Source organism: Propithecus coquereli, unplaced genomic scaffold (genome assembly GCF_000956105.1).
Source record: "Propithecus coquereli isolate 6110/MARCELLA unplaced genomic scaffold, Pcoq_1.0 Scaffold131, whole genome shotgun sequence".
NCBI lineage: Eukaryota > Metazoa > Chordata > Mammalia > Primates > Indriidae > Propithecus > Propithecus coquereli.
This window is the reverse complement of record NW_012137303.1, coordinates 6,696,115-6,708,612: the sequence shown is the minus strand read 5'-3', so window position 1 is coordinate 6,708,612 and position 12,498 is coordinate 6,696,115. Positions and strand designations below refer to the sequence as shown.

The 12,498-nt window shown below is 35.3% G+C and overlaps 1 protein-coding gene across 1 annotated transcript in view; it reads left to right on the top strand.

The window, feature by feature from the left end:
* CDKAL1 (CDK5 regulatory subunit associated protein 1-like 1) overlaps window positions 1-12,498 on the top strand; it is a 712,360-nt gene that overhangs the window by 109,872 nt on the left and 589,990 nt on the right. Inside the window, exon 4 of the mRNA XM_012638567.1 lies at window positions 10,547-10,631. Within this exon, the coding sequence (XP_012494021.1) occupies window positions 10,547-10,631 (85 nt within the window). The remainder of the gene's footprint in view (window positions 1-10,546; window positions 10,632-12,498) is intronic.

The window sequence follows — 12,498 nt, the reverse complement described above, 5'->3', positions numbered from 1 at the left end:
GTCTATGGCATTTGGTATCAGTTACCTTGATGAAAGCAGTTTCAGGGAAATGGCGAGTGGTTGAAGGTCTTTGCCAAAAATGAAGCGGTAGAAGAGCGAATGGGAAGGTGACATACAGACATTTCCTTCAATATGTTTGTCAATGAAGGGGAGTCAGGAAATGGGGAGACAGGAAAACATTAAGACAGACTATAGTTTTTATAATTGTCTTTTTATTTTTAATATACATAAATTTTAAAATAGATTTCAAATAAAAGTATAAGTTATACAAGGAAAAAAGCCTTCCTTTTGTTTTGTCTTTCATTAGCTTAGTTCCCACTCCTTCCTCCCAGTTCCAGCAAATAGAAACAGCTATCTGTTTCTCATATATATATAAAAAAATTTTTTATGCAAATAACAGCAAATGTGATTATGCATTCTCTAGGTCCCCCTTTTTCACCCCAGGAGTAGCATACTATGTATATCTTTTAGTGTCTTATTCTTTTCTCTGAACAATATGATCTGGAGATCTCTTTACTTTGGAACTTAGAGATTATTTTGATTTTTCTTTGGTGAGCAGCTTTATAGGAGTCTCCATTCTGATGGTACTAAAATGTCTCTAACCAGTTACCTTTTACTATTACAAATAATACTGCAGAAAATAACCTTGCATGTGTACAGGTATGTTTGTAGTAAGCTAAATTCTTAAAAGTGCAACTGCTAGGTCAGAGGATATACTTTTGCAATTTCATTAGATACTATCCAATTGCCTCCATAGGTGGTGATCTAGTTTCTATTCCCACCAGCAATGCATGAGAGAACCTGTTTCCTCACAGTTACATCTGTATAGTGTGTTATTAGACTTTTGGATTCTTGATAGTTTATTAAGTGAAAAATGGTACATTTTTTAACTTAGTGCAGTCTTATATTTCATTTATTAAGAATGAGGTTGAACTTCTTTTGTATGTTCAGAAACCATATGTGTTTCCTTTTTAGTGAACTCTCAGTTCATATATTTTGCCCAGTTTTTCCCTATTAGATTTTATTCTTTTCAGTTTTGAATTTTATATGTTAGGCCAGGAGCCTAAAAGCTCAATGTGACGAGAACATACCCTTCAAGATGGGCCCGATGAGCAGTGGCTTTGGATAGGGGGTGGTGGCCAGATGATGAAGTACCCTGTAGAGTCCATTTGGTCTTTATATCGGCTCTTGGTTTATAAAACTTATTTAACATATGGAAGTAGATATCCTATTAGGAATTCTTTAGACACAATAATATCTGAAGTAACTATGTTACGGGATCAACAGAACAATTTAATTTGGAATGAGGACAGGGGAATATTAGCAATGTTCTTTTCTACATAGTAAGTGAAAAGTCTGTCTTACACTCTGATTTTGATTATGTCCAGGCCTACTTAGCTATATAATTAATTTTCAGTAGTTATTGGTAGAGCTTGGCCGGCTATTACTTTTCATTTAAAAGAAAAAAAAATTCTTTTTCCTTCATGCAATAAACAGAGTTCAAGCTGACCCTTGGTTTCCTCATCTTATTTCTGTGAAGCAACTCAGCAGGACTATTTTGAAAGAACAAACTCATTATGTGAGTAATTTCCAAGAATAAGTGCTTTTTCCTAGGAGCTCCTATGTTCTACTTCACTCAGAGACTCGCCATACAAGCAACAACACTACACGGCGGAGGGGCCAGTTCTTGCTCTGAGAAATTCAGGCTGCGAGTGTAGGTACTCTGTCAGTCTGTCTCTTTCTTTCATTTCTCCTCTTCCTTTGCCTCTTCTCTCCTTCCTTCCTTTTCTTTTCTCCTCATCCTCCCACTGCTCCAGCCTTAGCTAGCTAAAGGGAGAATACCTTCTCATGAATCGCTTCCATTGCCCTTAGAAAACAGATTTTTGAAAACATGGTTACCCAATGCTGAGCATTATACAGTACTTATAAAGAACAATAAATGAAATGTAGAGGAAAAAAAATGTATCCATTGACTAGAATTTTTATTTTGTCTTTTATTTAAGGAGTTATTTTTTCAAGATGCACCTTAAAGATGATTTTCAATTCTCTTATTAAAGCATATGCTGTTCTCTAAGTTTTTAGTAGGCACTCAATGAGTGTATTATGTAAATAAACTCCCTGGGCATGATTAAATTATGATTAAATGTAGTACAGATTTAAACTGGACTTGTTTTGTCTTCCGGAGTTCTGTGGTAAAGAAACTCTCAAAAAATGCTTTTGGATCTAAAACAGTCAAACTTTTTTCTCTCTTTGTTTTGTTCTTAGTGAACTTTTATTTGTATCAACCTACTTACCCTCCTTACTTAAATCTATGAATAGACTCCTTTATTGTTTTATGTTGCTCCTCTGGTTGACTTTGAGATGGAACAGTTGTGTAAATGTTTTGTTCTCCTGAGTAGAGCTGATGGAACCATGCTGTCTCTTCCAAAATGCCACCGTGATGCAGAAGCCTGCAGGGGGAAGGGAAGATTGGTGGTTGTGTGAGTCTGCCAGTGCTTTGGGATAATAGTCCTGCATTCATCATTAATTCTCCCTTTACTTCTGTGTGTCCCACTGATTACAGAAGGCCAAGAGCTGACATGTTCAAAATCTTAGAAAATTTGAAAGTAGCAAAACAGCTGCTTTTGAAGCCTGATTATTAGTTGTCTTAGAAATATTATGAGGCAACCTTAAGGCAGTGTAATATATTTTGTTTTTAGATATTGTTTGCGTTATTTTGATCAAGAGGCAAAGAGCCACTAATGAGGCATTCTAATTTCCTTAAATTCACAGTCTCTGGAGTCGGTTTGTCTGGATTTCTAAGCCTGGCCCATCCTCTTACTGTGTGATTTTAGGCAAGTTGCTTTTCTTCTCTAAGCCTTAGATTACTCCTCTGTAAAACTGGGGAGATTACACACAGAAATGAATGTGACATGCTTGGCTCATTGCTAGACATATAATATGTACTCAGTACTGTTAGCTATTATTGTTACTAATCAGATTTTTAGTACTCTAGATTTAAAAATAATTTCTGTGTATATAAAGAAATAGTTTGGAAAGTAAATGCGTTTTGATTAAAACAAATAATACTTTATTTCTCTTTCTTGGTTCAGTGAATACAAAAGCTTTTAGCGGGGGGGAGGGGGGGGGAGTTTCTTAGAAAATATATATCAGATTACTCTTTTCCTGATGGAGCACAGCCGGAAAATAGTTTGTTCTCACCTGAAAATGAAAGAAAGCCGTTGATTATAAGCTGTGTGGTAAAGGAAATATAAAAAAAAAAAAATTAAAAGGCTTGATTAGTTTTTTTAAAGAGAAAACAAGCAATGCATGCTTTTAAAAATTCAAACAATACAGATGGATGTAAATTAAATATTCATGTGTCTTGGGATTAAACTTTAAAAAATTATAAAAGTAATGTCCATGCAAGTTTTTAAAAAAGAGAAAGAATGTAAAAGATGTACATGAATATCATATTGGAGGACAACTGAAACTTCATCTTACTTTCAAGGGGCAAATACCTCAAATAATTTTGTATATATGCTTCTATAAATTTTCTTTGTTCAGAACAGAATTTTCCTATTTTTCTTTTTCCTTTGTAAAAATGCAATTGAGAAACTAGACACATTCTTTTACACCTTACTTTGTTTCACCTGCTGATATAACAGACATTATTACAAATTACCACTTAGAGATTTATCTTGCTTTCTGAACAGGTGCATGATATTTCATCTGCAGTGCCATAATTTATTTAGCCAATCTCCTTAGAATGGATATGTAGGCGTTCTAGGTTTTTTGCCTTGTCAATAACCTTCAATGAGAATTATTTATATATGTGTATGTATGCATGTGCCTGTGTGTGTGTATATGTATGTATGGGTATGAGATGCAAGTATCCTACGAGCATGTGTATGAGAAATTCTGATGTGCATTTAAATGGTTGATAGCTATTACCACCTTGCCTTCCAAAGAGTTTCATCATTGTTGACTGCCATCAGCAGAGGAAGAGATTGCCAGTTTCCCCATTCCTTTGCTTGTACTAGGTAGTATCATACTTCTTAATATTTTCCAATTTGATGTGAGAATATAAGATCTTATTTCATTTTGTACTTTAAAAATTAAGTGATATCAATGTATGTCAGGATAAATTCCTAATGGATCTAAATGCAAAACCATATGTGTATTAGAAGAAAACATGGGTGAATTTCTTAGTAGAAATTAGTAGGGAGTAGAGGAAATGTTTTAGTTATGACTGAAAATCCATGAGCAATAAGAGAAAAGATTGATATGTTTGGTATCCTAGAAATAAAAAAAGTATAATATGAAGAAATGCTATAAAAAAGTAAAATGACAAACTGGGGAAAAATGTTGTGACTTGTATCATAGACATAGAATTAATATCCACTGTGGTGCATGTATATAAGTAAATTAAAACTTGATATGAGGCCGGGTGCGGTGGCTGACGCCTGTAATCCTAGCACTCAGGGAGGCCGAAGTGGGCGGATTGTTTGAGCTCAGGAGTTCGAGACCAGCCTGAGCAAGAGCAAGACCCTGTCTCTACTAAAAATAGAAAGAAATTAGCCAGACAGCTAAAAATATATATAGAAAAAATTAGCCAGGCATGGTGGCCCATGCCTGTAGTCCCCAGCTACTCGGGAGGCTGAGGCAGGAGGATCGCTTGAGCCCAGGAGTTTGAGGTTGCTGTGAGCTAGGCTGACACCACGGCACTCTAGCCTGGGAAACAGAGTTGAGACTCTGTCTCAAAAAAAGAAAAAAAACTTGATATGAAGAGAATCATTAGCCTGATAGAAAAATGGGCAAAAAATAGGAACAGATGAAAAACAAAAAAATAACTGCAAATGGCCCTTAAACATTGTAAAAGGTGCTCAACTCAGTCATAATTAGAGAAATGCACATTAACCCCTTACTGGGATCCTGTTTCTCACCACATTGGCAAAGTCCAAAGGTCTGATAACACACTACGTGGACAGGGCTGTGGGTAAGTGGCACTCACATATCTTGCTCACGGGAGTGCAAAGTAGCATACCCCTTATGGAGGGGAATTTGATGGTATGTAGTGGAATTTCATATGCATTTATTCTCTGACCTAACAATCCCACCTTTTTGGACTTGATTCCAAAGGCACCCTGGGAAAAATAAGAATGATACACGTGCGTTGCTACACATTGCAGCACTATTTGTATTAATAATAGCAAAACACTGTAAATAATCAAATATTGAAGTCTAGATTCTGCCTGGCTAGCCTGAAGTTTGCAGCCTTCCAAACTGGACCTGATATCCCAACTCCGGCCTGGGCAACATTTGGTTATGTGCAGACGATTTTCACTGCATACAAGGGGTTATCAGTGCTCTAGGCCAAATCTCAAAGTAGGTAGAATTCTTTGGTCTTCTCCAAGTATATACCTTCAAGTGTGGTGCCTTCTTACTTCCTTTCCCTTCCTGGGTCCATTCTTGACCATCTCCGTAGTCCTTCTTTCCTTAACTGTTCTTCTCCTTCCAAGGCACTGGAGAACCTGGCATGAATGTTCTGAGTAAGGCAAGACCCAGTGTTAACCTTCTCTTAGATATTTATTCCAATAACCAAATCATCTAAAAGTGTTAGTCTTTCTATACATTTAATTTATTTATTCCACTTCCAGTCCCCCAAATTAATGTTTGAAATTGCCATATATCTTAAAATCAATAAGAACATAAATGTAATGTCCCACCCCTCAGGAAGAGCTGTTATAAAGTTGATAGTGTTTCTTACATTTGATGGCATCTTAGAAGCCAGGAAATGTGTTCATAAGGGGATAAACCATGTGGAATCAACATTCTTCATTGGCAAATAGCCATACACAGTTTTGTAGTGAATTTGTTGTATTACTTAATAAAAAGGGCTTCTTTTGGTTGGCACAGAGAAAGCAAATACTCTAAGTGGAAAAAAGAAGAAAAAGTATGGAGTATTATCATATTCTTAACAATATTAACATTTATATAGATATATCTTTCTTGAACTCCTAGCATTTAACATAATTGATTCTTCCCTCTTTTTAAAAAATATTTTCTTCTCTGGGTTTCTATGGCACCATGCTCTCTAGTTTTTTCCCTTCTATCTTGGGACTACTTTTTTTCAATGTCCTTTTCTTATTTTTTCTACGAGACCTCTGAATGACCCAGTGTTCTTTCTCCTCCTCTGCCTCTCTCCTCCCTTCTCCTCTTTTCTCCCCACCCTTCCCATCTCTTTTCCCCCTTTTCTCTCTCCCCCCCAATACTTTCTCCTTAGGTGAGCTCTTCTGTTCCTGTAACTTGAAATATCTTCTGTAAGGTGGTGATTCTCTCATTTATGTCTTCAGTCTGAAAGACTCCCCTGAACTTCAGTTTCCTATATACAAATGGCTGATCAGTATTTCCAGCTGGATATTTAATAGAGATCTCAAACGGAACATGGCCAAAACACTACTGATTTCCTGTTCCGCAAATCTGTTTCCTTCCAAATCTTCCCCTTCTCAGTAAATGGCAGCATAAACAGCTGATGCTCAGGCCAAAATCCTTTTCATGTTCTTAGGAATCCTATTTGATTCCTTCTTGTGTGTCTCATGTGCAAACTCTCAGTGAGTTCTGTAGACTCCACCTCCAAAGTATGCCTCTAGTTTACTTCTCACTCCTGCCGTTACTCGAGGCCCAGTCCATGTTGCCGTGGTCTTTCACTTACTCTTAGACCAGTGCATCAGCTTCCTGCTGGATTTTTTGCCTTTACCTTTTTCCCCATTAACTTTACTTTTGCTGTCTCTATAGTCTTCACAGAGCTACCAGAATGGGCTTTATGAAGTAGAAATTAACTCATGTTTGAAATCCTATGGTGGCTTCCTGGTACACCTAGAATAAAATTCAAAGTTTTTTATATGCTTTCATAATCTGGTTCTTACCTACCTCTCTGACCTTTCTCTCCCTGCTCTGCCTGTGTCCACTCACACTGGTCTTCTCTCTGTTACTAGAACATGACGAGCTTGGTCCCATTTCATGGCCTTTGCATTTATGGTGTCGTCTTCTCAGAGCTTGCTTTCTTCCAGTCTTTGCATGGCAGATTCCTTCCCGTCATTTATGTCTCCACTCCAATTTCAACTTCCAAGGGAGGCTGATTTTGACCAACAGCTCCAAATTATTCTCTGTCCATCACCCACTTTTATTGTCTTCATATCATTGACCAGTGCCTGAAATTATCTTGCTTGTTTCCCTGGTTTTGTTTTTTAAAATTCATTTTTAATTTTTAAAATCAGACTTCTTCTTCAAGAGTGCAATCCTGAAGGTAGAGGCTCTTTTCACAGCCATATCCCCAGTACCTAGAGTAGAGCCTGGCACAAAATATAAATTCTCATTGTATGTTGGTTACTGACTGACTGACTTATGCCTCTAAGTAGAACTATCTTTTGATAATATTAAATAAGATATTAAATATATCTAACACAAAACTGTTCAGAAATAATTAAGATTTCCCTGTGTTCATTGGAGAAGGGACATTCTTTTTTGGAAGGTGGTTTCCTAAAAGGTTATGTAATTTTGTAGACACTTGGTGTATTCACGGGATTCCTGTTTACTCCATTGACTGGATCATCAAATGTAATACAGTCATGTATCACTTAATGACAGTGATAAGTTCTGAGAAATGTGTTGTTTGGCAATTTTGTCATTGTGTGAACATGATAGCATGTATTTACACAAACCTAGATGATATAATCTACTACATACCTAGGCTATATTGCTCGTATGTTACAAACTTATACAGCATGTTACTGTACTTAATACTGTAGGCAGTTGTAACATAGTGGTGTTTGTGAATCTAAACATATCTAAACATAGAAAAGGTACAATAAAAATATGGTATGTAAGATTAAAAAACTGGTACACCTGTTGTAGGGTACTTACCATGAATGGAGCTTGCAGGACTGGAAGTTGCTCTGGGTGAGTCAGTGAGTGAGTGGTCAGTAAATGTGAAGGCCTATTCGGACATTACTGTACACTACTTCAGACTTCATAAACACTCTACACTTAGGCTACACTAAATTTATAAAAAATAATATTCTTAATTATAAATTAAACTTAGCTTACAATAACTTTCTAATTTTTTAACTTGACTTTTCTAATAACATTTAGCTTAAAACACAACGTATAGCTATACAAAAATATTTTTCTTTATTCTTCTATAAGCTTTCTTCTATTTTTACAGTTTTTTATTTTTTTACTTTTTAAACTTTTTTGTTAAGAACTAAGGCACAAACACACACTAGCCTAACCTACACTGGGTCAGGATCATCGACATGACCGTCTTTCACCCTCACATCTTGTTCTACTGGAAGGTCTTACGGGCAGAAACATGTATGGAACTGTCATCTCTTATGATAACAATGCCTTTTTCTGGAATACCTCTTTAAGTATTCCTGAGACTGTTTTACAGTTACTTTTTTTTCATAAGTAGGAGAAGTATACTCTAAAATAATGATAAAAAGTATAGTATAGTAAATACTGGGTGATAGGGATTTTTTAGCTTCATTATAATGTTATGGGATAATTGTTTTATGTATGTAGTTGCCGGCCAAAGCATCATTATGTGCTTCATGGCTGTATTCACTTTATTTCAAAAGATAACATTGGCAGAATTCCAGACAAAATATATTACTTTGCCTTATTTATTGCGCCAGAGTGCTCCTTGAGAGGGCCTATGGTCAGAGTTGTTTAATGACTTAAAGGTGACTAGGTAGAAGAATGTGCCAATCTGATGCAGGTGGTTCTGTCATTAGAATTGTTTGTTTTTTGTTTTTTTGTGAAATAAATTGGCAATCACTATATATTTTTATTGTTAGCTAACAGGCATCTGTAACTTTTTCTTATCTGCATAATTCATTGCTCATAGTATTGCTTTGACTATTGAAATTCAGCATTCATTCAGTAAATATTTAATGAGTATCTACCACATGCCAGGCACTGTAATAAGTGCTGGGGATATATCTGTGAGTAAGGTAAAAAGCCTCCATCCTAAATATTTGTTAAATAAATCAGTGACTTTCTTGAAGTTCATTTCAGAAGATGAGTATGGCCTTCAGAGTTTTGGTTGGTAGAAGTGCCATACGCATGTGGTCCCACACATTCTCCCTCTGTCCTCCTTCCCGCATCCTGTGCATACTTGCACATGGTTTAGTGTTACATGGAGATTTGAACGTCTACTCTGTGCCCATCACTGTGTTAGGATGTGGACATTCAGAGATGGGAAGAAGGTGGCTAGCTTTGGGTAGGCCTTGAATACCAACTGGAAATCACTGGAAGATTGAAATAGTGCTAGGATCAGACTGATAGCAGAGGAATATCATTCAGGTGGCATGGTGGGTAATAATTTGGGAACTAAGGAAGTAGGTGAATATTCATATTTTCTGAGTTTGAGCAGGGAAGTGACAATCAGATTTATGTTTTATATAAGGCCACTTTGATGACTGGGAAAATAGAGCATGGAGTGTGCGTAGGGGAAAGAAATGAGGAGTGAGACAAGTTAGATGAGATCACAGTATTCAGGGATATGTATTAATAGTTATAAGGAGCTTCCCTTGCCTTTTATTGTTTTAAGGATTTTTTGATCCTGCCTTTTTTTAAAAATATTTACCATCTTTATAATAAAATGTTGGGGAAATATTTTTTTTTTTTACCAAGTTAGATGCTCTGTTGTGCTCTCCATCCTTCTAAATGTAATGCTCTTACTTGAATCTTCCTTCCCATATAATGTACACACAGACATGTGTATGTCATCGTAGTTCTTCATGTCATTTGACCTTAGCTTCTGTTCTTACTGAGGTACTGTTGAAGGTGCTGCCATTTTCAATTTTGGTTTTCCTTTCTTTATGATAATCCTATTTTAATGTATAAGGTTCTTTTAGACAACTAAAGTATCTAAAAGGCAAGTGGAATAGCATCAGACACTTTAGATATTTATAAATTCATTTTAGTAAATATGGGTTTGGATTATTTGTTGCATTGCCAGTGACTTTATTATAGTTTATAATTATTTAATCAAATTGGTGATAGGAATAAAAGGCTCACTTTGAAATAAATCATTAATTTTCAAGGCAGACAAGTTATATTTTTAATAACTTCTCAAGTTAAAAAAAGGTTGGTGTATGCCAATACCTGTTCCTGAAAAATCTTAACACATACTCCAAAAGGGGGCAATTAATATTGTATTGAGAGGTCAGATTAGGGCCAGTTTCACTTTAGTTTTTGGAAGTTATTAAATGGTACTCTCAAGGATTAAAAATAAAGGAAGGGAAGAGAATGCTTATCCTTATTACATTTTAAGTGAAAAGATATAGCACAGATTATACATTTTTATAGTTATTGCTCAGAACAATTTCTGTTTTGTAGCAGTTTTCTACTGTGTTGTATTTCCTGTTTACTTGACTCTGCCCCTGCTTTTCTCGCCCCTTCCCCAGCAGTCCCAGGGCCATCTGAGTAAGCACTTGGATGTTTTTGAATGATTAAACGCGCTACTTACTTTTCTTTTTTGTATTCATTTTTTTAATAGAAAATGCATCAGATGCGGATTTATGGCTCCTGAACAGTTGCACTGTAAAAAACCCAGCTGAAGACCACTTTAGAAACTCAATTAAGTAAGTAGAAGTTGATATTTTTGTCCTATTTTATATAATCAAAGAAAGAATTAGTATCAGAAAATTAGCTTTTAAAAGACTACTAATGTCAATATAAATATTTAATATATATTACAAAAAGTATGAGTTGGACTTTTAAGGTTACTGTGTTTTGAATTTGATGAAGAATAATATTTTAATGTGGGTTTTTCTAACAGGTGATTTGAGTGTTTGTGAAGTTAGCTATAGGTGATTTGAATATTTGTTAAGTATTAACTGTGTGCTTTTCTCAGAGAATCCAGTGCATACTTTGTGAAATTGCCTGACGTTGCCCTTGCCTCTCTTCTCTTTTCCTGCCTATTAGCACTGTTCTAGGTGCTGTAACACCCAGCCTTCAAGAGAATTACATCTTGTTGGGGAAGGGTGGGCATGTATGTCTGTCTTTCTTGCTTTGTCCCTTCAAGTTAAAGTGTAAGAAGTATCCTTTTTTTCACATGTGCTTTGAATCTTATCCCCACCCAATTTCTTCGAAACCTCCTTCTGTAAATTATTTCCTCATTCTATATTTTAAACCTCTCCAATTCTATTTGTGCTTTTTCATTGGTATTTAAACACACCTAGGTCTAATCAGCCCCATGTACCCCTGTTAACTATTGCTCTTTTTTTTGTTTTTGCCTTCTCTGCCAGACTTCCTAAAATTTTCCACTTTTAACTTTACTCTCATATTCATTATTTTCCCCCCTTATTGGTTTTATTGTGAAATATATTATACATACATAACAGTTTATAAAGGATGTACAGTTTAAATAATAATAATAAACTTAACATCTATGTATCTACCATCCCAAGTAAGAAAGGTAACGTTGTCGAGATCATAGAAACTGCCATGTGTCCCTCTTTCAAGCATCCCCCTCAAGAAGTAACCTTTTTCTTTTGTGAGTCTTTCCTTTACTTTATTAGTGAGTTTATCATTTAAGTGTATCTCTAAACAACATGTTGTTTTGTTTAGCCCTATTTTGAACTCTGTTTATTGGACTTATACTGTTTGTATTCTTCTCAGATTTACTTCTTTTCCTCAGCGTTATACTTTCAGATTTATTCATGTTGATGAGTGTAAAATAACTCTGGCCGTTCATAGAATTTGCTATAATTTATACGTTTTATTATTGATAGAGCTTTGAGGTTTTCCCAGTGTTTTACATTTATGAACACTGCCACTATGAATATTTTAAAGATATTTCTGGTGCACATGTGCAAGAATTATTCTAGGATATGTACCTAGGAGTTGAATATTGAGTCACAGATATGTGCACATTAAAACTTTAGTAGCTAATGCCAATGTCTTTTTCACAAATGGATGTACTAGTGTTCTTTCCCACCAGTAATGGATGTCTGTGTGTGTTGTTCTCTATTTTGGCCAATACTTGATATAGCCGGGCTTAAATTTTTGCAAGTCTGTTGGCGATGATGGTATCTCATTATGGTTTTAATTTGCATTTCCATGGGTTTATTAATGAGGTTGAGCATCTTTTTATGTGTCTATTGGCCATTTGGACTTTTCTTTTTCTTAAAATGGCTTTCCAGGTCTTTTGTTCATTTTAATGTTTTTTTTCTTTTATGTATTTGTGGATATGTATTATATGTGTTATATATCCTAATTGTTAGATATTATACATGCTGCAAATATCGTCTCCCAATTGTGGCATATCTTATAACTTTCTTTAATGATGTTTTTTGATGAAGAGAAATTCTGGTTTAAAATTTATCAATCTATTCCTTTTGGTCTGTATTCTTACTGTTTAGAGGTCTTTCCTTTCCCTGAGACTATAAGATATTCTCTTATATTTTCTTCTAAAAGTTTTGTGGTTTTACTTTTTACATTTAGATC